Below are 27994 nucleotides of genomic sequence, written 5' to 3'. Positions count from 1 at the left end.
CTTCATTTGAAACACAATTAACCTCATTACTGCGGCCTACATACGTCAAATGTGTTATCCTTTTTGTCATAATTGCACGTTGTTTGTGTATTTCACAAGGAATTATTAAATTATAAACAGCACATGAAACTCTATAAATCTGTCTGAAATTATATTTCAAGGATATTGTGTTGTATAAGGAACGGTTTGGTAAGAACTTAAAATGATTTCACACTAATTAGGCTAACTACTTGGTAGACTTGAGGAATAACTTCATGATAAAACTTTAAAATGCAGCATATTTATAGCTATGTAGGTACGTAATGATTAAAGTTTCACAGTGTAGATTATGCGTTTATTTACTTCGTTTTAAGTAGGTACTACTGAATTTTAATTTACATTGAATGTCAATTTTAAGTAAATACAGTACTTAGAGCCTCTTTTCGGAATGCAAAGTGAGTCCGAGTAAAGTTCAAATTAGTTACATCCTGATTACCATCACTTAGCAAGTAAAATATGAAGTAGGTACCTAATCTCAGCGTTATTCAGAGATGGTTAAATTCGATGAATTGCTACTCGTGTCTTTAGGCAACGAATAGCCTACTTGACACTTTACTCGGAGATGGTGAATGAGGCCCATATTTTGGACGTGTTTAAAGAACTTGTTCTTCTTTTCGTGTCGACAACAAACCTACACAGTGTCAGCCCAAAACTCCGCTACAAGAGTGGCGTAGTTTAAAGAACTGAAAATGAATTAATTTTATGTATGTACCTACATATTTTTACACCGAAACATTTGTTTTAGATACAGTTGCATACATAGCGATGTCCGTGGCTTCGTCCGACTCGGGGGCGGAGTACCACGCGTATTCTGAGCGGACGCTGGCCGTGATCAAGCCGGAGGCCTATGAGGATGCCGAAGCTATAGAAAACCATATAAGGAACAATGGGTTCACTATCCTTGCGGTAAGATTGCATTTTGGATGTTGCTTTTGATGCTTGATGTATTTTAGTCGCAATACACAACAACATTTAGCTTTGACATAAATAATGCATGATTAGATTAGATTTGTCAGTTTGGTTAATTCTAGAGCTAGACTGTAGCTAAATATGTAGTACTTATGATTTATTAAAGTTGCGGGTACAATGCGAATAGTCTTTGTGGGAAATATGCTCACTTATGTTTTTGCACGCTATAATATAGCATCTCATTTTCATATGTAATAGTACCAGTGTGTCCTAATTTAGCACACGATTGTCATAACAAAAGAATTTATTATGAGAACTAAAACGTAACTGTTGCAATATTGTACTTGTAATAGTTTAACAGGACAACGTCAACCTTAATAAGAAGGAGAATAATGAGACTCTTACATTATGGAATAACATTGTTTGGTTTATTACTTCCTAAAAGTAACACTTAAAAGTTGCTCGTAGCTACGAGTCTACGACTGTGTCTCGTAGGCTACGACCGAAAGTTGCTACAGTACCTCTAGCATGAACAACTTTCGTCTTCGAATCGTTTGCGTACTCGATAAAATTCGATACTTAAGGTAAGTGCCCCCTACTTCGGTATATTAAGGCTCTTACGACTTTAACAATTTATTTAAAAATAACCAAGCATGATATCAGTATGAAAGCTTTTGTATGCTAAACTTTGGTCTTTTGACAGTAACTTAATACATTAATTATAGTTATATTGTTTGAACTTTTTTTAATATTAATTGTTCTGCGGACCTCTTGTTTGGATCCTGTTTCGTGATAAAATTTTGCTCTGTTTCTAAGTTCGTGAACTCATGTCCCCTGTTTCGGGATAAGGTTTTACGCATCGAGTTAGGATATTTTACTAATGATTAAGGGTTTAATAAATTTAAAAACGATAATAATATAAATTTAGAATAAAAGAATTCTGTGAAATTGAAGATATTACTTACCTGAAATAATATATTGAGAAATAATGTGAGTCTTTCTAGCTAGGTATAAAATTTTGATTTATTATTTTAACAATATGTGAAAATATTTATATAACCATCAGAAATGTGGGGGGGGGGCTAACCCGCCCCCCCCCCCTCCCCTTGGTACACATAAAATTTAGATTATTTATTTCTAACGATATGTGAAAATATTTATACAAGTCTAAGTTTTAAAAAAGTGGGGGGGAGACTAACCCCCCACCCCTGGAGCTGCTTCAAGTGAGGGTAGCCCCCCCCTTGAAAATAACCCCATATACGCCAATGACTCATAATAAAAATTAATTATTTAATTTATTAGGTACTTAGGTAGGTAAGTATTAATAACTAAAAAATATGTCAATTTCTTTGATGTTATGTGTCATACAAGTACCTAACACTATACATTTATATATCACGAACTTGGGAAAAGTAACAATAATTACGGTTCCTTGTTTCGTGATACTGATTATTCCAAATTCCCCGAGTAAAAATCATGGATTATTGTCAAATTGTGTCAATTAACTATTATCTATCCCATATAAAATATAAATAAACCAAGATAAATAAAACGAATCGAATTAAAACAAAAATTAGGCTGGTAGTACTTATGCTAATTTATCTTAAAATTGGTCATTTATGTGAACTTCAAACTCGTGTCATATAATTTCTAGTGAACGAAACATATACCGAATTTAGATCATGAGAAACTTAAAGAAATGTATTATTTGTTTCATAACTAACATTTCAATTATCATAAATAATTATTTAAAAACCAAGCATCAAAATATTATCCATAATAACCTTGATTCGGTAGTATCACGAAATAGGAGACACCCGAAAAATAATATGTACGCTATTTCGTGAGTCAATTAATCGCAATTTTAAAGGAATTCTACGTTTTCATATGACTTTTTTGTAAGCCAAATCAATTGTCAAGGAACACATGAAACCACTATTACAAGTTTTATGCAAATAGACGTTCCTTCGCCTTTCTATAAGCTTAAGAAGTTGGAGCGCTAACCTTACGGTGAGAGCAACATTTGCACGCCGCACGGCTGTTTTTGGCTCTCTGAGAGTTTGAAGCTTCGTATTGCTCTCATTTTTGGCGCCACAATGTTGGTACTTGGTTTTTTAGATAGCTTAAATAATAGAGTTTTTGTAGTAATAAAGAATTTTTATAAATAATATTCCATTTGCTTATTATTTGAGCTAGAAAAAAAACTTACGAACTTACGTACTATCACGAACTAGTAGCCGTTTACCTTAATCTTCGAAATTAAAATATAACGGGACAATTTTGATACTCAAAATAAGTTTCGTGCAACCACATCTCATACTAAGTTCACTTTACAACACGTTCACAAGGGCGCTGTTGTAGTTTTCTTACTAAATCTTTTGATGGCGATTCGAGTACGCAAACGATTTGAACTCGAAAGTTTTTCGTGCTAGCCGTACAGATGCTACAACGCTACTTCACCTAGGGTTCTTTCAAATTAGACGTTTTGAGACGGACGTTAGTCGTGCGTTTGCCCCTCTGTACCTCTAGCATGAACAACTTTCGTCTTCGAATCGTTTGCGTATTCGACAAAATTCGATACCTACTCAACCTTCGAATTAAACGATAACGTGACAATTTTGATTCTCAAAATAAGTTTCGTGCAACCATTTCTCATAGGTACTAAGTTCACTTTACGACACGTTCACAAGGGCGCTGTTGTACTAGTTTTCGTACTAAATCTTTTGATGGCGATTCGAATACATAAACTATTCGAACTCGAAAGTTTTTCATGCTAGCCGTACTTTCGTAATTGATTGTCATTTTTATTACAACGCAGTTGTAATACAATTTTCAGTGTGCGGTCCTGCAAACGGCCGACAAACGTCCGTCTCAAAACGCCTAATTTGAAAGAGCTCTTACAGTCATCGTCTTATCGATCTCGGAAGTGCACATTTATTTGCATGCATAAAATCCACAGTCAGTTTTAATCAATCTCGAACATACCTAAAAGGGGTCATCCCGTGTCCAGGGAATGCAGGGGCGCGGTGTCCCGGGGCGACGGAGGGCTGTATGCAAAATGCTTTTGACGTCTCTAATGACGAACTTTGAACATTGAACGTGACGTGAGGGTAGAATCAGACTAGCTTTTGTCTACGGCTTCGTTAGTGATGGCGAATTGCAATAATCTCATGGGAACGTAATAATTTTGTCGTACACGACAAAGACAACAATAATATTATTTGACCAAATTAAATAAAATTGAGCCCGCCGTAGTCTAATCTTTTAACATTTTGATCTAGTATTTTTTATTATTATTATTTTACACACATTAATGTAACGTGTAATAGAATGGCCATGTAAAGTACTAACTTTTAAGTAATGTTATTATTTTTAGAGTGATAATATTTCATACTTACTGAGAGAGATAGTAATATTAGTAATAATAGGTAATAATAAATAAATATCCTTGGACGTTTTACTAAACTAAGTAAAGCTTGTACTATGGGTACTAGACAACGGATATAAACATACTTAAATACTTTTAAGATAAGTTGTTCTACTTCTTAAGTAAGATAAGTTGTTCTGCGTTCAGAGTTACCATAACGACTTGAAGTCTATAAACCTTAAACATTCTTATTGCCTCATCAAAGCGCCCGTAAAATTGACGTCTCCTGTAAAACAATAAAAGGAGATCAATACAGTTGTTTACGACGGCGCCGCTGTGGACATCGTTTACAATTCTAATTGGAACTCGAGTGCCCGCGCCTATGGAAAACAGGCAGTTTTGTGGATGTAGTAGTGTAATGAAAACTCATAGCTCTTACCAAATTGGTTTATTGGTGAAATCTGATCAAAGTTGCCTACATCACTTTTTAATTAAAGTCAGGTTTATTCAATTCGATAAATAGGTAAATACTGAACAGTTTATTGCTGTGGCATCTATGCAGTTTACCGAACAGGTGCACTTTTAGCAACAAAAAATTCTGTCGTGTTGTCGTCCACTGTGTCTAATTAAAAATTTAGAAAAAAATGCACGTATCTATTGGCGTGATCAATACAAATGTGTAGGTATAAAGAATAACGAGTCAGTTGGCGGTTCTGCAACATCAAACATAAGTATGTCTTTACTAAAGTTTAAATGGTTAAAAGCAAGGTAATAATAATAATAATGCACATCACAAACTATTCAGTCAACGCCTGACTTCTAGAATTAGCAAATAGTCAGAGATGAATAAACTTATCACAGCCTAGGCCAAACAAAATAACATGTATCGAAAATAAGTCAGAGAAAACAAGTTTTACGCCCGTATTCACAAACATTACTATGAGGTCTCACAGTGCGCGTGGACGCACAGGGTCACACACGAACCAATCACAGAGCTCTATTTAACACTGTGCGTTCGATTAGCTGCTTCACTTAAGCAAGCATCGTTTGTGAATACGGGCGTAAGTCTTAATCCTAAACCCATTTATATCTCTCAAGAGTGCTTGTAAATGCACATTGATCTCACCAGTGGATCAAAATCAGCAATGTGCGATTTACACTTCGCAACACAGTCAGTCACATCTTCGGCTTTGGGGTAGGGTTGTGCATTGTCCGACGTCTCCGGCAGAGGGTAGGGTTGCGACATGCAAATCTGAGAGCACGCGACCGGAGCCGCGGGGCGAGCGTTCATTATATTCCGCGTCACATGCGACCCTTGTTAGTGTAGGGTTGACGACGACATGAAAAAATAATGTATATTTTTTTTGTAAAAAAAGAGGTTCGATTTTGTTTTATATTTATTTATGTTTTTCTTCATGAACTAGCATTATGAAAACAACACTCCTTGTTAATGGATTATGCAAGATGGGGATAGTCTTGTTCGATTATTTAAATTTTCACAACACTTTCTTACCTACTTTGTCACCAAGATACACTTTATTATACTAAAATAACTCTATGTACATTAAGATGATTCTCAGGAAATTGTATGGGTACCTACTTAGGTAAATACTTACACACATCTACTTAGCTAATTAATTAGCTAAAGCTAAAACAAATGTAATACCTAGAAATGTCTGCGTTGGTCGAATAATATTACATAGTAAAATTTAAGACGTAGCGTGGGCAGGCCTCCTACTAGGTGGACCGACGATCTGGTAAAGGTCGCGGGAAGAGCCTGGATGCGGGCAGCGCAGGATCGTTCATTGTGGAAAACCTTGGGGGAGGCCTTTGTCCAGCAGTGGACGTCATTTGGCTGAAACGTCGAGTAAAATTTTAAGTTTATTTTTTGCTCTCGGTGTGACAGCCCTCACGGATCGTATCCGTCGCGTAAGTGCCGGCCCCCTGCTCTCGACGGTCACTGCTGTTATCTATGGAAACCATAAAAAAACTAATTAAGCATTCCCATTGACGTGTGCAGTGGGGCTTGCCGCGGACACCGACGCTATGTTATTGGAGGGAATATTGCGCTGTTCTGCCTACAACTTTTTGGTGAATAGGTAAAAATTGCAGACACACGCTTGTTTTTTCTTAGGGTAAGCTATATTTGGGACGTGAATAAGTGCCCCGCAAAGGGCTTACGTATACTTTTAAAGAAAGAATTTGAATCTGTATTTTGATGTAGAGCGCACTTGTAACTTAAATATTTATTACGCGAGCTTTTCATTGGTAGGCAGGCACGAACCACAATTAAATTAAATTGTCTACACTTATGCTAGTTATATTTGGTGGGAACTGATATTAACAAACAAAAGTAACGACGTGGATTATGTGTCGTAGTAGTAAAACTTTTGTCTGTCCAACAAATCAATACCCACGTGTGCATAGTCATAGAAATAAAACGGCACGTGTGTCAAGTTAATATCATTAGACAACATTATAACGGAGAATGAAGAAGGAAAATGGCATGGCAATGGTAGCTGTTTCTATCATTACATAGATACATACATTAAAACATAGTAGGTACTTACCGTTTATTCCCGATGTCCCCCACTATTTGTCCACCACTGGTGGACATCGAGAAAAAAAGTTGCAATGTCCACCAGTGGGGGACAGCGCTACTGAAATCTTCCCGTTGGGCCCTACTGGTGGACACTGAGAAGAAATGAGTTGCTCTGTCCCTCAGTGGTGGACATCGAAACCAAAAAAGTTCCGTTGTCCCCCACTATTTGTTTAGTTTTCGTGATTATTAAAAAATAAACATTTTTAATTGCTATCAAATATAATTCTCAGTTTTTTAACATAATATGAAGGTTGACCTTCGCGTTGATATTAATAGTGTAAGGTACTTATACTTTTATTTTTATTAAGCCAGTGCATCTTTTTTTTTTTCGATGCACACATTCCCTGCATTCCCACACTTGTAATCCACTATTATGCTTTCTTTTTAAATTGTATTGATGGCCTGCAAGCAAAAGAACTTTCTCACCTTTCCTATGTAAACTTTTTCAATTTGTCATGAACTAGATCCTGCAATTTCCGACATAATTACAGATAATAAGTGCAAAATAGTAACATTACCGACACAATAATTTCTGATAACATGAACATTGTGGGTACTTGGAAAATTAAAAATGACAAAACCGTTCCGATTAATGCACACTTCCTAGGGGCGTCAGTATAAATTAAGGATTGTTTCAAACTATAATAAAAATGCTTTAAAAATGTATGTATTATAATTATTAGTATAAGATTTACTTAAAATGTTTGTATTCATGAACACAAATATAGTTAATAGTGGGGGACATTGGAACTTTTTTGGTTTCGATGTCCACCACTGAGGGACAGAGCAACACATTTCTTCTCAGTGTCCACCAGTAGGGCCCAACGGGAAGATTTCAGTAGCGCTGTCCCCCACTGGTGGACATTGCAACTTTTTTTCTCGATGTCCACCAGTGGTGGACAAATAGTGGGGGACATCGGGAATAAACGGTACTTACCCAAGATACGTAGGTACCTACTACATGACATGATGCACGTTCAGTCTATGTCTAGAAACTAATGTCCAAATGAGCATAGGTATACGGGACTACATATAATACTCGCTGCTGCAACTCTGTTTTGTTGAATATGAAACTAACTGACATAATTAATTATGTACTTAGACCGCAAAATTGCTAAACTTATGTGTGGATTAGGGATGTTATGGATATGTAGTTTCGGTTATGGATACGGTTACGGATATTTTTTTATTTCGGATATTCGAAAGTTTCGGTTACGCTTACGGATATCCATAACATCCCTGGTGTGGATCAATCGTTGTGGAAATCAATAGCTTAAACTGTCATAGGTTCTGATACTAGTGTAGATATGATTATTCCAGAAGCGTATAGTCCGCCTTACTCCCGAGCAAGCGGCGGAGTTGTACAAGGGCCATTACGGACGCCATCACTTCCCACACCTCGTGGCGCACATGTCCAACGGCCCCATCATCGCTCTCGTGCTGGCAGCTAAGAACTGCATACAGAAGTGGCGGACGCTTATGGGCCCTGCTCGGTAAGTATTCTCCTTCTTTGACGAGTGCGTCGTAACAATTGGGGCACAAAACGAAATGCAATGAGGGCTATCGTTTTAGCGCTCACCAGTTAGCGCCACTGTAGAGTAAGGTCCTGTCACTTGCTAGTAGCGAAGACAGTGGCACCAACTGGTGAGCGCTAAAGTGGTAGGAGGACTATCGCATTTGCACTCATCAAGATGGCGCCACTGTAGAGTAAGGTCCTGTCAATCGCCAGGGGTGCCAACTGTTAAGTATAAAAACGATAGCCCTCATTTTATGTAGCTTGTATACTTATGCTATTCATTCACAATAGGAACATTTAAAAAGTTAAACTAGCTTCCTACCATTGTAGAGTCCTTCTTACACTTCTGGCTAGGATGCGTGCCGTGACATCTTTCTTACCCATAAGTGTTAGCCCCAGACCGGATGAAATAAGACAAATCGTCGTCCAAAAGAAATCGGTTGCAGCGATAGATAAGTACTTAGGATAGTACATAATATTTAATATTCATTTTCAGTGTAGCTGAGGCTCAGGCATATTGGCCAGACAGCCTACGCGCGTGCTACGGTCGCCGCACGCAGTACGGCGACTATTTCAACGCGGTGCACGGCAGCGAGAACCACTCGGAGGCGCTTAGAGAGATACACTTCTTCTTCCCTAGCAGTGAGTCCTCTATATTTTCGTGGAATTCTTAGAACTTATTATAAAATTACCTAGAAATGGTCAAATTCAAATTATTTATTGCATGTCACATGGGTAAGGGTTGACAAGAACAGGTCAGGTAAGTAATGATCCCAGACCCAGATCCAAACACCTAATGATGGAAAACAAATTGTACCTTGATGGAGTCTCTGACAATTATTCATAAGCTCCTGATTGGGTGATATTAGGATCGCACTTGTTCAAGTATTTCTTTTTCTCATACCGACATTATTGTCCCGTAGCAGTATAGTGGGGTAATGTAACATGTCATACGGAGATGGTGTACTGATAGGATTTCGCTGTCTCATGGTTTCGCGACGAAACTGTGGTAAAGGAGTAACTTAATTCTTTTCTTTGTTCCAGTGATCGTCGGCCCAATAACTCGTCACTGGCAGGTAAACGACTACATCCAGAAGCACATCACACCAACCTTATTACCAGCTCTAACGGCACTAGCTCACGAGAAGCCGGCTGAGCCGGTGCTGTGGCTGGCCGAATACTTGCGCCGGCACAACCCTAACGAGCCGGAGCTGGCTCCGCAGCCGCCCGGCCAGCGCGAGGAGAGGCGGTGCCATACGCCGCTGCCGTCTGAGGAGTCATTGCTCAACTGAAGATAGTTTGAAATCAATAGAAAGAGAGAGATGTGCATGTAATCACACGCCCTTTCTGCCATAAGTCACACAACGAAATCTATAGAAAGATATTAGATTTAATACGAACGAGTGAGCAGGGACGCGTGCTGGGAGGTGCTACTCGTCTGTCCAAATAGAACGCAATGGATTGGTTTGACTAAACGATTTAGTAACCTACTCAACTACATTTTTGGTGTTCAGACACATTTACCTACTAAATTACTCGTCACTTGACTAAATTACTCGACAAGACTTAACGGCTCTGGCTCATGAGAAGCCGGCTGAGCCGGTGCTGTGGCTGGCCGAATACCTGCGCCGGCACAACCCTAACGAGCCGGAGCTGGCACCGCAGCCGCCCGGCCAGCGCGAGGAGAGGCGGTGTCACACGCCGCTCCCGTCTGAGGAGTCATTGCTCAACTGAAGATAGCTTGAAATTAATTGAGAGAAGAATGTGCATCCAGTCGCACGCCCTTTAGTCATAGAAATCTATGGAACGATAGCTAGATCCAATGCTGTTCCTGTGAAGTTGAAGAAGCACATCACGCCGACTCTAATACCAGCTCTAAAGCCTTGTAATTTAGTAGATTAATTTGCCTTTAGTAATTAAATAAACTAGGTACTCGCTACTGACCAGAAAACCGTTCGCAGTCTGAAGACTCATTGCTCTACTGAAAATCAACGGAGAAAGCTACGGTAGATCCAACTCTCTTCAGTAACCTTTGGTAAAGCTTGATGTCAATATAGAATTATAGAGAGCTATGTGCATCCAGTCACACGCCCTTTCCACCTGAAGAGTTGAAGAGTAACACACATCTATGGAAGGATATTAGATCCAATACTGTTCAGTGAAGTTGAAGCACTTTACGTCGCCCCTATTACCAGCACTGACAGCGGGAGAAGAGAGTCGCAGCTCAACTGAAGGCAGCTTGAAAGCATGGAAGCAGCTCAAAATAGATCCAACTCTGTTCCTTATTGTTAGGTAAAGCTTGATATCAAGTTCAGTTGCCATCTGAAGAGTAGCGACTGAGGACTGAGACTGCTCAACTAAGGATAGCTTGGAAATCAATACAGACCTATAGTAGATCCAACTATCTTCCATAACCTTTGGTAAAGCTTGATGTCAATAAAGAGCTATGTGCATCTAGTCACACGCCCTTTCCGCCACAAGAGTCACCTACAGAAATCTATACCTATAAGATTAGATCCAGTACCGTTCAGTGAAGGTGAAGCACATCGCCGAGCCTACTGCCAGCTCTATCCTTGTTCGCACCAGTCGAGTAATTTAGTAGAACGTGTCGGAACACAATTAGTCGACTAGGTTACTATACAGGATGTTACGTAAATGGGTATATGAGCCGACACTAGCCCATATTAACATGGTCATATAAATGGTATGGTGAGGTCAGAAAATTGATATCTTCATTTTAATTATTTTTATTTTCATACAAATCGGATTTTATAAAATTTATTTTGTATGAAAATTAAAAAAAATAAAATGATTACATCAAATTTCTGACTTCACCATACCATTTATATATGACCATGTTAACATGGGCTAGTGTCGGCTCATATACCCATTTACCTAACACCCTGTATTAACCCGAAGGAGCCGGAGCTGGCACGATAAATATTGAATACTATCGTTAATCACGAGCTGCTGTCCTGGAGGAATAAGCTTCCCAATCCATTTTGATTGCTGGTAAATAAAGAGATTATTGCAATCTGTAAAATAATGCTGCATTCTTTTTAGCATCTGCCACTTTAAAATGCCAATGTCTTTTTAGCGGGGACGTAATCATGTAAATATTTATTTTTCAAGTAACTATCTTGTTATTTCTATAATGTAAAATAATTCTTGTGAATAAAATAGTCAATTTATTTTTGAACATTTTTTATACATTTCAGAATTTAGTTAAACATCGTTGTCGCATATTGCAATGGGGCGTACTATGAAATAAAACACGAATGATACTTTTCCAAACTTTACTTTTTATATAGAAACAGTTTACAAATGACTTATCACAGGCTAGCGTGAGTTAATTACATTTCGCAATAAAATATTGTTAGCTATAATCTGCGGTTATTCATATTATTACGATATGACATTATAATGTATTATGAGCCAACTTTACGTTAAGATGATATTATTTTAACTTGATGAAGCTATTATTGTACGCATAAAACATAAGTACACTTTTGGATTTAAAAATTTACACACATTTTATAAAAATAGGGGCTAATTGAATTTTAGTCTCCAATAAATCCACGATTAATAAAAAAATACTTAGCGTAAAATAAGGAAACTACGAAAAAGAAAGTACATGAAAGAAAAAGTCACAATACTTCTCTTGAAACAAACCAAACTTAATTCTACATGGTTTTGGTAAAAAAATCATGACTTACATAATAATATTAAAATGGAGATTACTAATGCGGCTACAATCTCACGAAGATTGTTCGACCTGCTTATCCTGAAACAATAGATAAATAATGTAAACATTAGACTGGCAACATTATTTTGTCAGACATTGTAAGGTTGTCAAAAATATTGCCGTTTGTATGGTGGTTGTATGAGTCAAAATCCTAGGTTACACTATGAGCCTTAGGGAAAATTGAACCATTTATGACATATTTAGACTTTTATTTTGTATGAAAATATCATTTAGAAAGTGTTTAGTCGTCTGGGGCACTGCATCTAAATGAGTCAAATAAATGTGCCTTGTTTAGTAATTGAAGTTGTCTCCTTATGATTTTTCCAAAGGGTACTTTTCCAAGTTTCGTTTGTTATGATGCAGGCAGTGCCACTGTAGGGAGTCACTTGGACCTTACCTACTCTGTGACATGATTAATCACGTGACATAATAACCTAACTGAATCTGAACAGTTGTAGCACAGACGCGTTAAGAATATAATATCATCATCATCACGCAAACTTACCCATCAATGGTTGCCCTTATGCATATCGACGACGAAGGCCTCCGAAGCGCTGCAGAGCCCGATCTTTTGGCACACACCCTTGACGCCCATGGTTTCAATCAGGTGGATCACGCTGTCTCCGTATATCTCCATCATGGTGTGGCACTGGTGGAATAAAACACTATTAATGGAGTCCTGTCTTTAATTTATAAAAGCAGCACACATAACAGCGCGTGTTATGCCCTACACAATCAACAAAGACATGTCAACATTCAACAAAATTGTCTACACAAAACATTGTTTCATTACACATTTTTGCTTGCATCAACAATGTTTTTGCTTTTTATTCACGGTGGAAAACACGTACAGAAAATTCCGCGGGGGTCGAGGGGCGTCATCTGTCATTTTGACAACTCGTTAACTCGCTGGACACATTAGTTTTGTTTTGCGCTATGATTTTTTGTTTGTTTGTCTACACAAGCCACGAGAGATATGATGAGGTATAGACGCTTCTAAAGAAACATTTTTCAGAAAAAAATCTGTGTTTTTGTTAAATGATTTCAAAAAACTTGCGCTGGAGAGTCAAAGCCACTCTTTGTCCACCTGTAAGCAATTTATTAGTTAGTATTCAACTTACCCTGTCGTAGTACTTGGCGGGCAGCAGGGCGCAGGACTTCTCGACGATGTGCACGATGTTGCGGTCCACTTTGTCGTTGTTGAGCACTTTCTTGACGGCCAACACCACCGTCTCGCATACGGCGCAGTCCAGGATCTCTTCTGCTGGGAAACAGACGCTTGTTTAGTTTCAAAGTCTATTATTACCATCATCTGGTCATTTAGTCTCCACTGCAGGGATCCTCCATATTAGGACCATCTCTAATTTGCTAAAATCCTTACGTTGTTACACACTCACTATTTCACTGATTAAATTATGTATATGATTATCCCGTTTTCCCATTTGCTGGAAAGGTCTCATAGGAGCTTTTTGACAGAAAAACTACAACTTCATTCGATTCTATTACTCGAACACGTCTGGACAAATTTGGAAAATAATTATTAATTTACATAAATCAGCTGAGTAGTTTTTTAAAATCATAAAAACCTCAGTCGCAATATTGGTTTTACAACTGAATGATATCTTCGAGAGTTGTAAACCAATTTTGATGTTTTTTCTTATCCATAACGAGGAAGCTCTTGGTCTGCATCTCACCTGATGGAAAGTGATGATCAGACCTTTGTTCGTCTAATAAAAGACCCAAGCCTCGAGGCAATTTCCTACAAATTTTGAAGCGTTATTTCAATTGGTCTTACCTCTGATGCCATCCAGCGCTATGATCTGCGGGTCGCAGAGCTTGAGCTGCTGGCACACCTGGTCGGGTTCGAGCTCCTGGGCCAGCAGGCTGATGGCGAGGTCGGCGTACTTCTCCACGAACTGGTCGCACTCGGCGCGCACCGACTTGGGCAAGTGACGGCATATGCCGTGGAATATGGGCTGTGTGGGTTGCTTTAGTTTTCCTAATTGATCATCAGTTCATTTAGTCTTCACTGCTGGACGACCCTCTGTAACTTACCAGAGGCAAATGGAGGATTCGGTCAACCTACATTCCCCACCCTGGCCAGACGGGTTGGGGAGTCACCTCTTTTGACATCCACGGGAAGAGTAGGGGTAGTCCTATTCTACACTGCAGGAACCACCATACTCTACCCATATATTCTGCTTAATAATGAGTACTTTTTAGTTTAGTGGGTTAGTCACGTCTTGAAGGGCGTTTTCCTGTTCACCACTAATCTATCCTTCTCTTTATCCGCCATTTTTCTCTGCACATTCCTGAGGATAAGGACTAATTCTTCAGTTGGTCTTACCTCTGATTCCATCCAGCGCTATGATCTGCGGGTCGCAGAGCTTGAGCTGCTGGCACACCTGGTCGGGTTCGAGCTCCTGGGCCAGCAGGCTGATGACGAGGTCGGCGTACTTCTCCACGAACTGGTCGCACTCGGCGCGCACCGACTTGGGCATGTGGCGGCACACGCCGTGGACTATCTTCTTGATTTCATCCTGTTGCAGAATGCATTGATATAGTTGGGTATTTGATTCAATAACCAACAAATTCTAGACAACTTGTAAGTAATTTTAGCCCTCGAAAGCGAATTATAGCCCGACCAGGAACATAAAAACCCTCGCCATGTTGCGGAAAACTAATGGTACTAATTTCTTTTAATGGCAACAGTAACTGACAACTTCATTGGATGTCACCTTGCATGTCAATAATTTAACTGTCTATTGCTGTCAAAGTGTAAACAAACTTATTTAATAAGGGTGAAAAATGTAAGTAATGAAAATGTAGGTAATGAAATACTAAGGGTTCGGACAATATTTTCATTGAATAATGTTTCCGACAAAGGTTGTCAAATTGACTGACATGTTTATCGTATACATAGTATAGATGACCCACGCTGAACTGTCCCACCAAACTCAATGACAGGGGGGCGCTACCATCGTTCAACTATATGGTTTCCAACATGGCAAAAATCTGAACCAGCGATCCGGTATAGACGGTGGCGCCCCACTGTCAATGTCATCGACAGGACAGTCCAGTATTTTGGAACTATACAGTCCACTATGAAAATTAGCTGTGGTTTGTTTCAACTAGGTACCTATTTTAAAGTTTTTTGTCACTTTGTAAGTGTTGAATTTTATGGAATTGGGAAAGGAGCACCGAGTTTGTAGCGTTCATGAGCAGACGTTGCAGTTGAATATTCAAGTTCTGAATTTGATTATTGATGAATAATAAAATACGAGTAAATCCTACTAGCTCGATTGATGGTTTCATTTAATTTATTTAAACTAGGTTACCTACAATATAATCTTTTTTCGTTATTTATGAAAATATCAAATTAGCCCGTAATCCTGAATTCTGATACATAAAGTTAGCCTATTATTTTAACACAGGTACGACTGCACTCAGTGTTGCACTATCAAATGCAATTGACGAGCCTCTATGCCAGGGTTTTTATGTTCCTGGTCGGGCTATAATTAGCTTTGAAATCAACAATACTCTTTTAATATTACATAACGTGTGGTTAGAACTTTATATCTTTACATTAAAAAAATATGTATGAGAAAAGTCGTAAATCTATGAATTAAGTAAGTAACGTAACGTAAGTGAAGAATATTTTATTGAAGTTGCGTTCTGCTAAGCAAAAAATGCATGGAGTGTTCGTTCGTCGGTGCTATACGGACGACGACAGCTTATCACTGTGGCACGTCATGTAGTTGTAATTGCAATTTTTTTTAGGAAAATTAAACCTGCAGTGCAGTCTGCTATACTATCAACTTTACTACATCATAAACCTAGGTAAATAGCTAGAAGAATTATTTCAATACTCGCGTTGACGGAAAGCAACCTTATTCCTTGGTAATACAGTGCATAAGTTATTGTGAACTCACCTCGTTGTGTTTATCCTTGATCTGCTCGTCGATCTCCTTCATGACGAACTCGCAGACGACACACACGGTCTTCTGCGATACCTTGTTGATGGGCCGACCGTTCACGGTGTCGTCGGGAATTTCGTTCGTTTCTGTTCAAATGTTACAATTTAAATACCTAATTCAATTAATTTATTTAAATTCTCGTAGAAGTGTTATGACAAAAATAAGCTTGAGAATTGCATTGCATTGTTTATTTATGGATTTTAAAACGTAAATTCTAAGAGCCACTAAAAATGAAATAAGTCTTGGCGTGTAATCTGGTGGCTATTCAGTGGCTTTCATAACCACTGGTAGCCATTACTTTGTGTACATGTTCCCAGTTTGGTTAGGACATTACCTAAAGGTTTTAAGTAACACATTTTTTTGGAAAAAATCTGGCCCCATAATTATTATTTTTACTTGTGTATGGTTGCGGTGATCTCAATTATTACAAACACAGAATAAGAAAAAGCAACGTCATAGTAGGTAAAGTGGTGGCCAAATAGTAACTTTAACTTGTCAATGTATGTATATTTATTACTCTTTCGCGCCAAACTACTCAACAGATTTGGCAAAAGCTAATTGTTAAATAATAACTTACCGATATCGCCATTCACGAGCATGTGTGCGGGTAGCATAGACTTCTTCCTGTTGTTCCTGTCGGCATTCAGCTGAGGATTGTCGTGGAATTTGTCGATGCTCGAGTGAGTGATCTTTAGTGGATCTGTTTTAATCGAAGTGTCCTTCAGAAGAAATAAATAAATGTGAGTAAAATAGTGAAAGAAAGTATGTAAACTAATAAATTCTGCGGTGGTTCCGCTGATAATGTTACATATTGCAAAGATTCTGTGATGGTCTTAGGAGTGTATTTTTTTTCCATCCACCATTTTTAGCCATCATGCTAGATGCGAATCGCATGTCGCACTTGCAAACTTGTTTTAACTATAAGAGCTTGACGTTTGACTTGACAAAATGACGAAAAATGTTGATATTCAGAAGTTTTCTTGCCGGCGGTGAGAATACTCGGGGAAAAAATTGCATATACTCGTACAGTGCTTAGCTGTGGATGTCGCTTAGCTGTGGATGTCGTAAAACTAAAGGCGACTGATGCCAAAATCAGGCCTCCTCAACCCGTCTGCCTGGCCAGGGTGGAGTGTAGGCTAAATTCTGACTTTTGCCTCTGCTAAATTGGAGGGCGTCCTACCACAGAATAATAATAAGTACTACGTACAGAAGTTTTACTTCGCGAAGGTATTTAAAAAAATGTATGTTCAATGTCATTAACAATATGGTGTAATTTAGCCTGTCTCAAGAGTCAAGCACCATTTTGTTGACAAACGTCAGTGATCGGCACTGCGCCGAAGCTATAGGACTGACTTCGGTAAAATGATGTGACGTTAAGTGCCAAACTGCGGAAAATGGCGCAAGAAACACATGATATAGCATGAATTATCATGAATAATATTAACTACTTATTTACCTCTCAGTGTCTTGAGGCAACTTAAAAAAGTACATTCTGTTTTTATTATTATTTAGGCAGTTAAATACTGCACAGTATTTAGTACACCATTTTCTTTATTTTCTTCCATCATACACAAGAATACGCGTGCGTGAGTCAATGTTCGTTCGTATGTGAGGCCTTGTCGAATAGTATCCTGTAGGTGGGCCATCGTGCGTGTTTTGTTTTCGATGTAAACTCGCGGAGATGAACAGGCCTGGTCCTACTTCAATGGAGCCTAAACGACTTGATATAAGTGATGATGACAGTGACTAGGAGTATGAGTAGTCTTACCGTGCACAGCTTAAGGTAGACGCAGACTTCTTGAGCGTCCATGTTAGCGACCAGCATCTCCACCAGTTGGTTGGTGTAGGCATCCACGAAGTCCACGCACTCAGTTTGAAGTTTGGTCGACAGGTGGGTGCAAAGGTTGTCTAGAGCGTGGCGGATGTTCTCCTGTGGAATAATAATAATAATTTTATACAATGTGTCAGGGGAAGTAGCAATCAAACTTAAGAGCTTGATGAAAAATACATAAATCATGGGTCATTAGATTAACTAGCTATAAAGGAGAATATACGAGCATCAGGCCTCTCCAACCCGTCTGGACAGCGTGGGGAGTGTAGGTATATCTTCCATTTGTCTTTGGTAAATTAGAGAGTTCTTGCAGGGGAATCTAGATGACCTAAGAATAAGAAATTTATTTATAATATTCATTACATGTCAAATTGTGAAATTGTCAATACAGATTATTAATAATAGTCAATTGCAGAATAAATAATGAAGATTCAGTATGTGATGGCACATCGAGATGAACAGTGGGGCCTCTTATGTATTTTGCATCTTTTGAAACATTTGTCTGTTTAACTTTAAAGGACCAAAAAGTGACATTTTCAGTAGTATCTCTCAAATGCAAAAGAAGTAGGGTTCTACGAGAACTTCAAAAATAAACAATTTTAAATACTTAGTTTCGAAGAGTCTTGTTTTCTACTGACCTCAGTGCGGTTGTTCTTGAGCATGGTCTCGAGTTGTTCGACAGCGAACAGGCACAGCGGGCAGTTGGACTTCTCGAAGTTGATGGACACTTTCCTCACTTCTTGAGTCTGCTCGCACAGGCCCAGCGCTGGGCATACCTGCAAGGACAAAATGGTTAACAAAGAATTACAGCAATATTCACGGAAATAGGAGACCATTTAAAAAAAAAGCAGAATAATGAATCATCACGTCTTTTTGATACCTATAATCTAAAAATCTTTATACAGGGTGTTACTTTGCATTCTTGCCATATTTACAGAGGTAACTATATTACTGATACTGAACACAAATCCGTAAAAAAATAATGCCCGAAAATTTTATTTTTTAATCTTGAATATTTTATTTTATCGACAATCTGTTAAACACATCACTAATTATCGTAACGCATGCACATCACTTGTTGGCGATGGTGATGAAGACTTTTTTACTTTTTATTGTATTTTTAAATATCTATTGCAATCTATTGTCTTTAAAATGTCTTTTTGACACTTTTGTAAAGAACTGAGAAATCCATCAATCACAAATCACGTTATAAATAATACAAAAATGACTGAAGTGTATTAAAACAACGTATAATTCATCAAAATGGTGCTTGGAGTGTCTGCAAGACGTCTTAGACGACATGCTTGATGACGTACCCATAGCGTTACACCAAATGCTTTACTACCAGCAGGATGGTGCTTCCCCACAATAAGGACGTCAAGTGCGCGAATAATACGTTTGGTGAACAGTGGATTGGACGAGGGGGTCCAGTAGCTTGGCCACCACGACCCTCGGACCTAACACCAATGGACTAAGAGTGACTTGAAACGACTGGTATGCGCAGAAGAGATAAACAGTGTAAACGTGTTACATGAAAGGATTGTTTCAGCGAAACTGTTAGACAAAACGTTTGTGTTGTGAAAACTAAAGCGAAATACCAACGCTTCGCCGTGCTAGACTGTGCCTTCATCAGAACGGAGGACAATTTGAACATTTGCTTCGCAGTACGTAAACTTTGTAAGTAGGAACTTATAAATAAATATAATATAGATAATTAATTGTGAATAAGGTGATTTCATTTCATACTTAATTTATTAATTTGCAAAAATATGGAACTATGTTATAAATTAATTAAAACCCTAATAATTATTACGTATTTTTGACGGTCATAAGCCCGTAAAGTAGAAAGGAAAATCTGAAATCAACTGAAGAGTATTTTAAAATAATTATTATGACTGGATAAAAAGGCTGGTACCCAGAGCCATAAAACATCACAGATTAATAAGAACTAGGCCACGCCCACTAGGTTTATTCCAATTGCACCTGTAGAACGTGCGAGACAAAATTGGTTTATTCCAATTTGTACTGAAAAACCAAATTTACTAAAAACTTAGTGTACTTTCTTTATAGGAGTCTCTTGTTTATCTTAAATAATAGGTATTGTTCCCTACTTTTGTCTCTGTGAATATGGCAAGAATGCAAAGTAACACGGTGTATAAACTTTAATACTTCTTGTATGGGGTGGAGGGTTAATATCCTGAGCAACAGGAATTTTCCTAATTCAGGTATTAACCTGCCACAATTTCTTGATTGTTCATAATATTCTTATTGTTTTATATGTATTGTATGTGGTGAGAAATAATCAATTTATTATTAAAAAAAAAATGTGTAAAAGCTGATAAAAAAAAGATTAGGTCCCCTCAGTCGCCAGACTTGTTTAAAGTAACAGTTGAAATCTGTCAGTCGTAGTTAGTTTTTTTTATTGTATTAAGTGTGTATTCTAGTTTAATACAAATTGTAATTAATGCAATTCGTAATTTATTGCGAAAGCAACTGGTTTTGATATAATGTGATCGCCAGCTAAGGTACAATAACCCCAACTATTTATTTATGACGTTATTACACACAATATCGGTGTACAAAAAGCGAATCCGATGTCATAAATGAAATCTCTTTCAGTCATACTTTGGGCCTTCTAGTCATGCATTTATTAGATAGTGCAGGAACTAAATGTAAACCAAATGTAATACTCACACTGGCCGGGTCAATCTCTTGCACCAGCAGAGCGATGACGGCGGGTCCGTAGTTGGTGACGAAGGTGCGGCATTCCCCATCGATGGACTTTGGCAAGCGGTCGCACGCCTTGTTCACTGCTTCCTTGATCTCATCCTATAAAATTAAAGAAATAGTTTTTTTTAGAAGTGTTCGTTAGGGTCATTGTTCGTTTATGCTAAGTCGTGTCATTTTGAATTTAGAGAGGTATTTTTCATCACTGTTGGTTCTTAGGCCAACAATATATGGACGAAGACCAATATCCTTTCTTTACCAATTGATACAACTACTACTGTTACAGTTGCGTTATCGAATATTATTATTTTTAGTACGTTTCGTTTACGTTCTATTGACACCAGAAGATACAAGTTTTGGAAGAGGACGAGTTGTTTGTAAACATCTATTTCGTTACTAGACAGCAAGGTTCTGAAATGGAGGCTACGTACCAGAAAACACAGCGTAGGACGTCCATCCACAAAGTGCTTCAACGACCTCATAAAGGTAGCAGAAAGGCGCGCTGGATATAGGCCACTAATGCCCGTTTTCACCATCAATCCCTAATTTTTAAGTGACCCCTTTGAAAACAAATTTCCTGTTATGTGTTACCATAGGGGTCACTTAAAAATTAGAGATTGATGGTGAAAACGGGCATAAATCAATGAGGGAGCCCTATGTTCAGCAGTGGACGTCCTACGGCTGAAATAATGATGATATCTCACCTCAGTCCTAGAGTCGCTTAGCTCCACCTGCAGTTAGTGCAGGAAGTACTGGCAGAAGGAGCAGCCGGCCTTGCTCTGAGGCATCCTTACTCTCACCTGAAGAAAGCTTAAGTGGCAATGGGCAGGGCACATAGTACGCAGTACTGACGGCCGATGGGGCAGCAAGGTTCTGGAGTGGAGGCCACGTACCAGCAAACGCACCGTGGGACTTTCATTTACGAATCAGGAAGGCCGCTACCATTCGAGAGATGTGGAAATCATTGGGGGAGGCCTATGTTCAGCAGTGGACGTCCTGTGGCTGAAATGGTGATATCTCACCTCAGTCCTAGAGTCGCTTAGCTCCACCTGCAGATAGTGCAGGAAGTACTGGCAGAAGGAGCAGCCGGCCTTGCTCTGAGGCATCCTCACGAACATGCGGTCCAGTGTCAGCGGCGGCAGGTCTTCCGTGTCCATTATGCGGACGTTCTCTTGCTTGTACCTTCTTACTACATTATTATATCTCACCTGAAGAAAGCTGAAGTGGCAATGGGCCGGGCACATAGTACACAGAACTGACGGCCGATGGGGCAGCAAGGTTCTGGAGTGGAGGCCACGTACCGGAAAGCGCAGCGTAGGGAATCCATCCACAAGGTGGACCGATGATCTCATAAAGGTAGCAGGAAGGCGCGCTGGATAAAGGCCACTAATGCCCGTTTTCACCATCAATCCCTAATTTTTAAGTGGCCACTTTGAAAACAAATTTCCTGTTACGTGTTACCATAGGGGTCACTTAGAAATTAGGGATTGATGGTGAAAACGGGCATAAATCAATGAGGGAGGCCTATGTTCAGCAGTGGGCGTCTTGTGGCTGAAATGATGATTATATCTCACCTGAAGAAAGCTTAAGTGGCAATGGGCAGGGCACATAGTACGCAGTACTGACGGCCGATGGGGCAGCAAGGTTCTGGAGTGGAGGCCACGTACCAGCAAACGCACCGTGGGACTTTCATTTACGAATCAGGAAGGCCGCTACCATTCGAGAGATGTGGATATCATTGGGGGAGGCCTATGTTCAGCAGTGGACGTCCTGTGGCTGAAATGATGATATCTCACCTCAGTCCTAGAGTCGCTTAGCTCCACCTGCAGATAGTGCAGGAAGTACTGGCAGAAGGAGCAGCCGGCCTTGCTCTGAGGCATCCTCACGAACATGCGGTCCAGTGTCAGCGGCGGCAGGTCTTCCGTGTCCATTATGCGGACGTTCTCTTGCTTGTACTCACCTGATTACTACATTATTATATCTCACCTGAAGCAAGCTGAAGTGGCAATGGGCAGGGCATATAGTACGCAGAACTGACGGCCGATGGGGCAGCAAGATTCTGGAGTGGAAGCCACGTACCGGAAAGCGCAGCGTAGGGAATCCATCCACAAGGTGGACCGACGGTCTCATAAAGGCAGTAAGCTGGATACAGGCCGCTACCAATCAATTAAACCTACCAAGCAAGCAAAGTAACCGACATAGCTCGCAGAATTGCTAAAATCAAGTGGCAGTGGGCGGGGCACATAGCACGTAGAGACGATGGCCGTTGGGGCAGGAAAGTTCTCGAGTGGCGACCACGGGCTGGAAGACGTAGCGTGGGCAGGCCTCCTACTAGGTGGACCGACGATCTGGTAAAGGTCGCGGGAAGAGCCTGGATGCGGGCAGCGGAGGACCGTTCATTGTGGAAAACCTTGGGGGAGGCCTTTGTCCAGCAGTGGACGTCATTTGGCTGAAACGACGACCAAGCAATATGGAAATAATTGGGCGAGGCCTATGTTCAGCAGTGGACGTCCTGTGGCTGAAATGATGATATCTCACCTCAGTCCTAGAGTCGCTGAGTTCGACCTGCAGATAGTGCAGGAAGTACTGGCAGAAGGAGCAGCCGGCCTTGCTCTGAGGCATCCTCACGAACATGCGGTCCAGTGTCAGCGGCGGCAGGTCTTCCGTGTCCATTATGCGGACGTTCTCTTGCTTGGTGTTCACCTGAAGAAGATAGTTTTATTTAGAAAACATAAAGCTTAAATACAGATGACATAGTTATAGGCTTGTTTTACGTTATAACATAAGGCTTATAAGCCTTACTGTTGACTACTACTAAAGCCTGGTCCGTGAGCACGTAGAATCCCGTCCAATGACCTCAAGCTGCCCATCCTTGCCGCGACTGTGCGACGCGCGCCCGCAGCAACATAATTACGTGCGAGCGATAAGGATGGGTAGCTTGGGGTCATTGGACGGGATTCTACGTGCTCACGGACCAGGCTTTACTCTAAAATTTATGTTAAATAGACAAAACTGATCATAAGATTATTATTTAATACTGACAAAAGTTTCGCTCGCTACTGTCACTGAAAGTTTTTATACTATACTAGCCTTCAGCCCGTGGCTTTGCCAGCGTGAAAAAATGGCTGTTTTTATGGTTTTCCCGAAATTTTTTCGAATTTTTCTCGCCGTAAAAACCGTCCTTGGACTTCAACGAACATTAATCGGTAAAATTGGTCCAGGCGTTGTTGAGTTATGCGCTTACCAACACATTTTGCGTTTCATTTTTATATTATAGAAGATTTTGAATTAGCGTTACGCTGTGACCATCTAAAGTCGCAGCTGTATCAATGCGGAAACAAAACTGCAAAATAAATAAATTAGCATCAACGCACCTTGTAGCTGTTAGCTTCGTCAGTACCGATGAGTTTGGGCGACGTCGCAACCGACTTAATGACGAGTTCCTTAGGCAACAAGGGCGCGATTGGCGTGTCAAGTTTCTTGCCGCACATGCCCATGAGTTGGCAGACCTTGTCGGGCTGAAGGTCGGAGACCAGGTAGTGGTAGACCATCGGGTAGTATTGCTCGGCGAGGTGAAGGCATTCCGTCTTGAAGTTGCCGGTTTGTTTGCAGAGACCTAGTTAAAACAGAGCCATAAAGTAACTAAATATAAAAGGCAAAATATATTCTAGCAAGAGATACAATTCATATTATAGCTATAGCATAGCCTCATGGCTGAAAGTGCTTTTTATATTCAAAATACAGACATTTTTCTGTTATAGGATTACTGGTTCATAAGTTAACGTAAAAACAATATGTAATACGAGTTTGTGTTGAGAATTGAGGGCCATCGTTTTACTTTAACAGTTGGCGCCACTGGCAAGTACACTTACTCTACAGTGGTGCCAACTGATGAGCGCTAAAACGAAATCCTTATTGTAAGGCGATTGGTTGGAGACAAGAAATAAATTATCCGTGATAAAATGTAGTCGTCAGTTATAGCACTGAATAAATAAGTAAAGCAAGTACACACGGCCACACTGTTAATAATCCATTTCCGTTTTTGCTCTCGCTCTAATCAAATGGTGATTCTTTGCGATAGAACGAGATGACATGAATGGCAATGGGCAGTTAACACTGTTGCCGATAGTACCATAAGCCACACCTACCTTTGAGCACCTTGTAGAATTCAAGTTCAGTGGTGTTTGCAACCAGTGTGTCGCGCATGTGCTTCACAAGTTGCTCGCAGAACTCGCAGGGGACATCACTAGAACAAACATTTACACTACGTTAGCACGCTGTGTGCACACGCCCTAGATTAGATTTAAGCATTATAGCCTGACCAGGAACATAAAAACCCTGGCATAGAGGCGCGTCAATTGTATTTGATAGTGCAACACTGAGTACAGTCGTACCTGTGTTAAATTAATAGGCTAACTTTATGTATCAGGATTCAGGATTACGGGCTAAGAAGAACGGTCACGCCCCATACAAAAAAAACCCAGACCCGACAGAAACGAGACATACCTCAGTTTTTTTGCCATGTCTTAATTAGTTAAATTATATATTTTTTATATTCGAAATCTATGTATAACACCAAAATATTACCCTTTGTTTTTGTTTAGGCGTTATACAAAAACTAATACAAAATGCTTATTTATCACCAAAATTGGTAAATGTATGTACCTAAATGTCTATTACAGCTGCTATGGAATGTATCTAGGTGACCTGGAGATACAACCGGATTATACAGGGTGGTTATACATATGGAACGATAAGTGATCTCACTCGATTATTTCTAAACTATACAAGATATTGAAAAACTAGTTACTGATTCTGAAAGTGCTTCACGAGCTCTTTCAAATGGTACCAATAATAGGGTACAGATTATGGAAGCTGGTAACATTGAATTTTTGGATTTTGTAACTTATTATTTTTTCCACCCTGTATAATCCGGCTGTATCTCCAGGTCACCTAGATACATTCTATAGCAGCTGTAATAGACATTTAGGTGCATACATTTACCAATTTTGGTGACAAATAGGCATTTTGTAGTAGTTTTTGTATAACGCCTAAACAAAAACAAAGGGTAATATTTTGGTGTTATACATAGATTTCGAATATAAAAAATATATAATTTAACTAATTAAGACATGACAAAAAAACTGAGATATGTCTCGTTTCTGTCGGGCCTGGGTCACAGATGACCGTTCTTCTTTGATATTTTCATAAATTAACGAAAAAATATTATTATAGGTAACCTGGTTTAAATAAATTAAATGAAACCATCAATCGAGCTAGTAGGATTTATTTTATTATTCATCAATAATCAAATTCAGAACTTGAATATTCAACTGCAATGTTTGCTCATGAACGCTTCAAACTCGGTACTTCTTTCCCAATTCCATAAAATTCAACACTTAGAAAGTGACAAATTTTTTTAAAATAGGTAGTTGAAACAAACCACAGCTAATTTTCATAGTGGACTGTACTATACGATAAACATGTCAGTCAATTTGACAGCCTTTGTCGGAAACATTATTCAATGAAAATATTGTCCGAACCCTTAGTATTTCTCTTCGACAAATACTTTAACACATTGTGAACCACTTTTCTTTAACGACTATAAAAAGATTTTAGCAATTTAATCACAAAATCAATTGCGCACATTTAAAATAAAGTTTGTTTACACTTTGACAGCAATAGACTGACATGCAAGGTGACATGTCAATGAAGTTTTCAGTTACTGTTGCCATTAAAAGAAATTAGTACCATTAGTTTTCCGCAACATGGCGAGGGTTTTTATGTTCCTGGTCGGGCTATAACATGTTTATTGTACTATTTTATCTTCTGATTGACACTACATGCCTTTTGATAAATAAATAAACGATGATCATGAATGATGAAACATAGGTTTTTATAAATGGTGACAAGTTTAATTCAATTACACAAACATCTTCAAAGATTTTGGAATTTTCTCGTAGTATTATAACTTTCAGAATGATCGAGAATCTTAGAGGTCCGCATTCTGTCGGCTGACGTGGCACACGCTTTGAGGGGTCAGATCCTTCTTGAGAGTTCTAGAATGTTCTAGCTGTATTTATATCACAGAATGATAAATAAGTACTACGTACAGAAGGATTTCTTCGCGAAGGTATTTAAAAAAATGTATGCTCAATGTCGTTAACAATATGGTGTAATTTAGCTTGTCTCAAGAGTCGAGCACCATTTTGTTGACAAACAAACGTCAGTGATCGGTACTGCGCCGAAGCCATAGGGCTGACTTCGGTAAAATGATAAGTGACGTGAGGTGCCAAACTGCAGAAAATGGCGGAGGAAATACATGAATAAGCATGAATTATATTTTGTGTTTCTATTATTATTCAGACAGTTAAAATACTGCACAGTATTAATTACACCACCGTTTTTACTTACATATAGTTTATTGTCTTTACAGATGGGTGAAAAATACACGTGCGTGCATCAATACTCGCTCGTAATTGTCCTGTCGATTAGGTATCTCAGAAGGGGTAGTCGCGCGTGTTTTGTTTTCAATGCAAACTCGCGGAGATGAACAGGCCTACCTACCATGAGTTTACGTTAGGTGTGCTCGCTAGCGAGTACGTCAAAAATCTCTATGAAGATTTTGTTTCTTGAAAGTAGCCGCTAGGGGCGCTGCACAATATGTCATACAATTAATGTCATTTTTTTACGCAGTCGCTAGCGAGCACACCTAACGTAAACTCATGGTAAGCACACTGATTATAGCAAGAACTTACTCGGTAGGCACGAACTCCGGGAAGGTGAACTGGTCGTGCGTGGAACCTGTAAGGCCCAGAACAGACGGTGAAACGCAACTGCAACGAAACTGCAACTTTCTGATGATTCTTATGAATGAAACTGAAACTGAGTTTCAAACTGGTCGCGTCATGTGTGGTCTCTCAACGGACGCTATGGCAGAAACTTAGATGCAACTCAAAAGTAACTAGCAGTTGCAGTTTCGTTTCACCGTCTGTTCTGGGCCTAAGTGCACTGTCCGCTCACGTGGCACACTCTCTGTGACGTCAGATTCTTCTTGAGAGTTCTAGAATGTTCTCGTAGCATTACGGCTTCTAGAATGATCTAGAATTATTGCAAACAACTCACTCAGTAGGCTGAGGCTCGAACTCCGGGAAGGTGAACTGGTCGTGTGTGTGGAACTTGTAAGCACTGTCCGCTCACGTGGCACACGCTCTGTGACGTCAGATTCTTCTTGAGAGTTCTAGAATGTTCTCGTAGCATTACGGCTTGTAGAATGACCTA

The 27994-nt window shown here is 39.4% G+C and overlaps 2 protein-coding genes across 2 annotated transcripts in view; one reads left to right on the top strand and one right to left on the bottom strand.

Moving 5' to 3' along the window:
* Nucleotides 1-109: 109 nt before the first annotated feature.
* Nucleotides 110-9725, top strand: LOC135072828 (nucleoside diphosphate kinase homolog 5). Its single transcript, XM_063966867.1, has 5 exons — nucleotides 110-189; nucleotides 785-945; nucleotides 8238-8410; nucleotides 8930-9075; nucleotides 9478-9725. The coding sequence occupies exons 2-5, from the start codon at nucleotides 805-807 to the stop codon at nucleotides 9723-9725; spliced, it is 708 nt and encodes a 235-aa protein (XP_063822937.1). The 5' UTR covers nucleotides 110-189; nucleotides 785-804.
* Nucleotides 9726-11715: 1990 nt separating this feature from the next.
* LOC135072662 (uncharacterized) overlaps nucleotides 11716-27994 on the bottom strand; it is a 36402-nt gene continuing 20123 nt past the window's right edge. The window contains exons 14-25 of the mRNA XM_063966677.1: nucleotides 24862-24959; nucleotides 24088-24329; nucleotides 23252-23416; nucleotides 20681-20815; nucleotides 18625-18762; nucleotides 17924-18085; nucleotides 16733-16874; nucleotides 16111-16241; nucleotides 14526-14718; nucleotides 13300-13439; nucleotides 12684-12827; nucleotides 11716-12217 (exon numbers count right to left, since the gene is read on the bottom strand). Coding sequence (XP_063822747.1) covers nucleotides 12687-12827; nucleotides 13300-13439; nucleotides 14526-14718; nucleotides 16111-16241; nucleotides 16733-16874; nucleotides 17924-18085; nucleotides 18625-18762; nucleotides 20681-20815; nucleotides 23252-23416; nucleotides 24088-24329; nucleotides 24862-24959 — 1687 coding nt within the window. The 3' untranslated portion in view covers nucleotides 11716-12217; nucleotides 12684-12686. The remainder of the gene's footprint in view (nucleotides 12218-12683; nucleotides 12828-13299; nucleotides 13440-14525; nucleotides 14719-16110; nucleotides 16242-16732; nucleotides 16875-17923; nucleotides 18086-18624; nucleotides 18763-20680; nucleotides 20816-23251; nucleotides 23417-24087; nucleotides 24330-24861; nucleotides 24960-27994) is intronic.

The sequence above is a fragment of the Ostrinia nubilalis genome, chromosome 6 (genome assembly GCF_963855985.1).
Source record: "Ostrinia nubilalis chromosome 6, ilOstNubi1.1, whole genome shotgun sequence".
Taxonomy (NCBI): Eukaryota; Metazoa; Arthropoda; class Insecta; order Lepidoptera; family Crambidae; genus Ostrinia; species Ostrinia nubilalis.
Note: the sequence above shows the minus strand (reverse complement) of the source record. Positions and strands in the feature narration are given on the sequence as shown.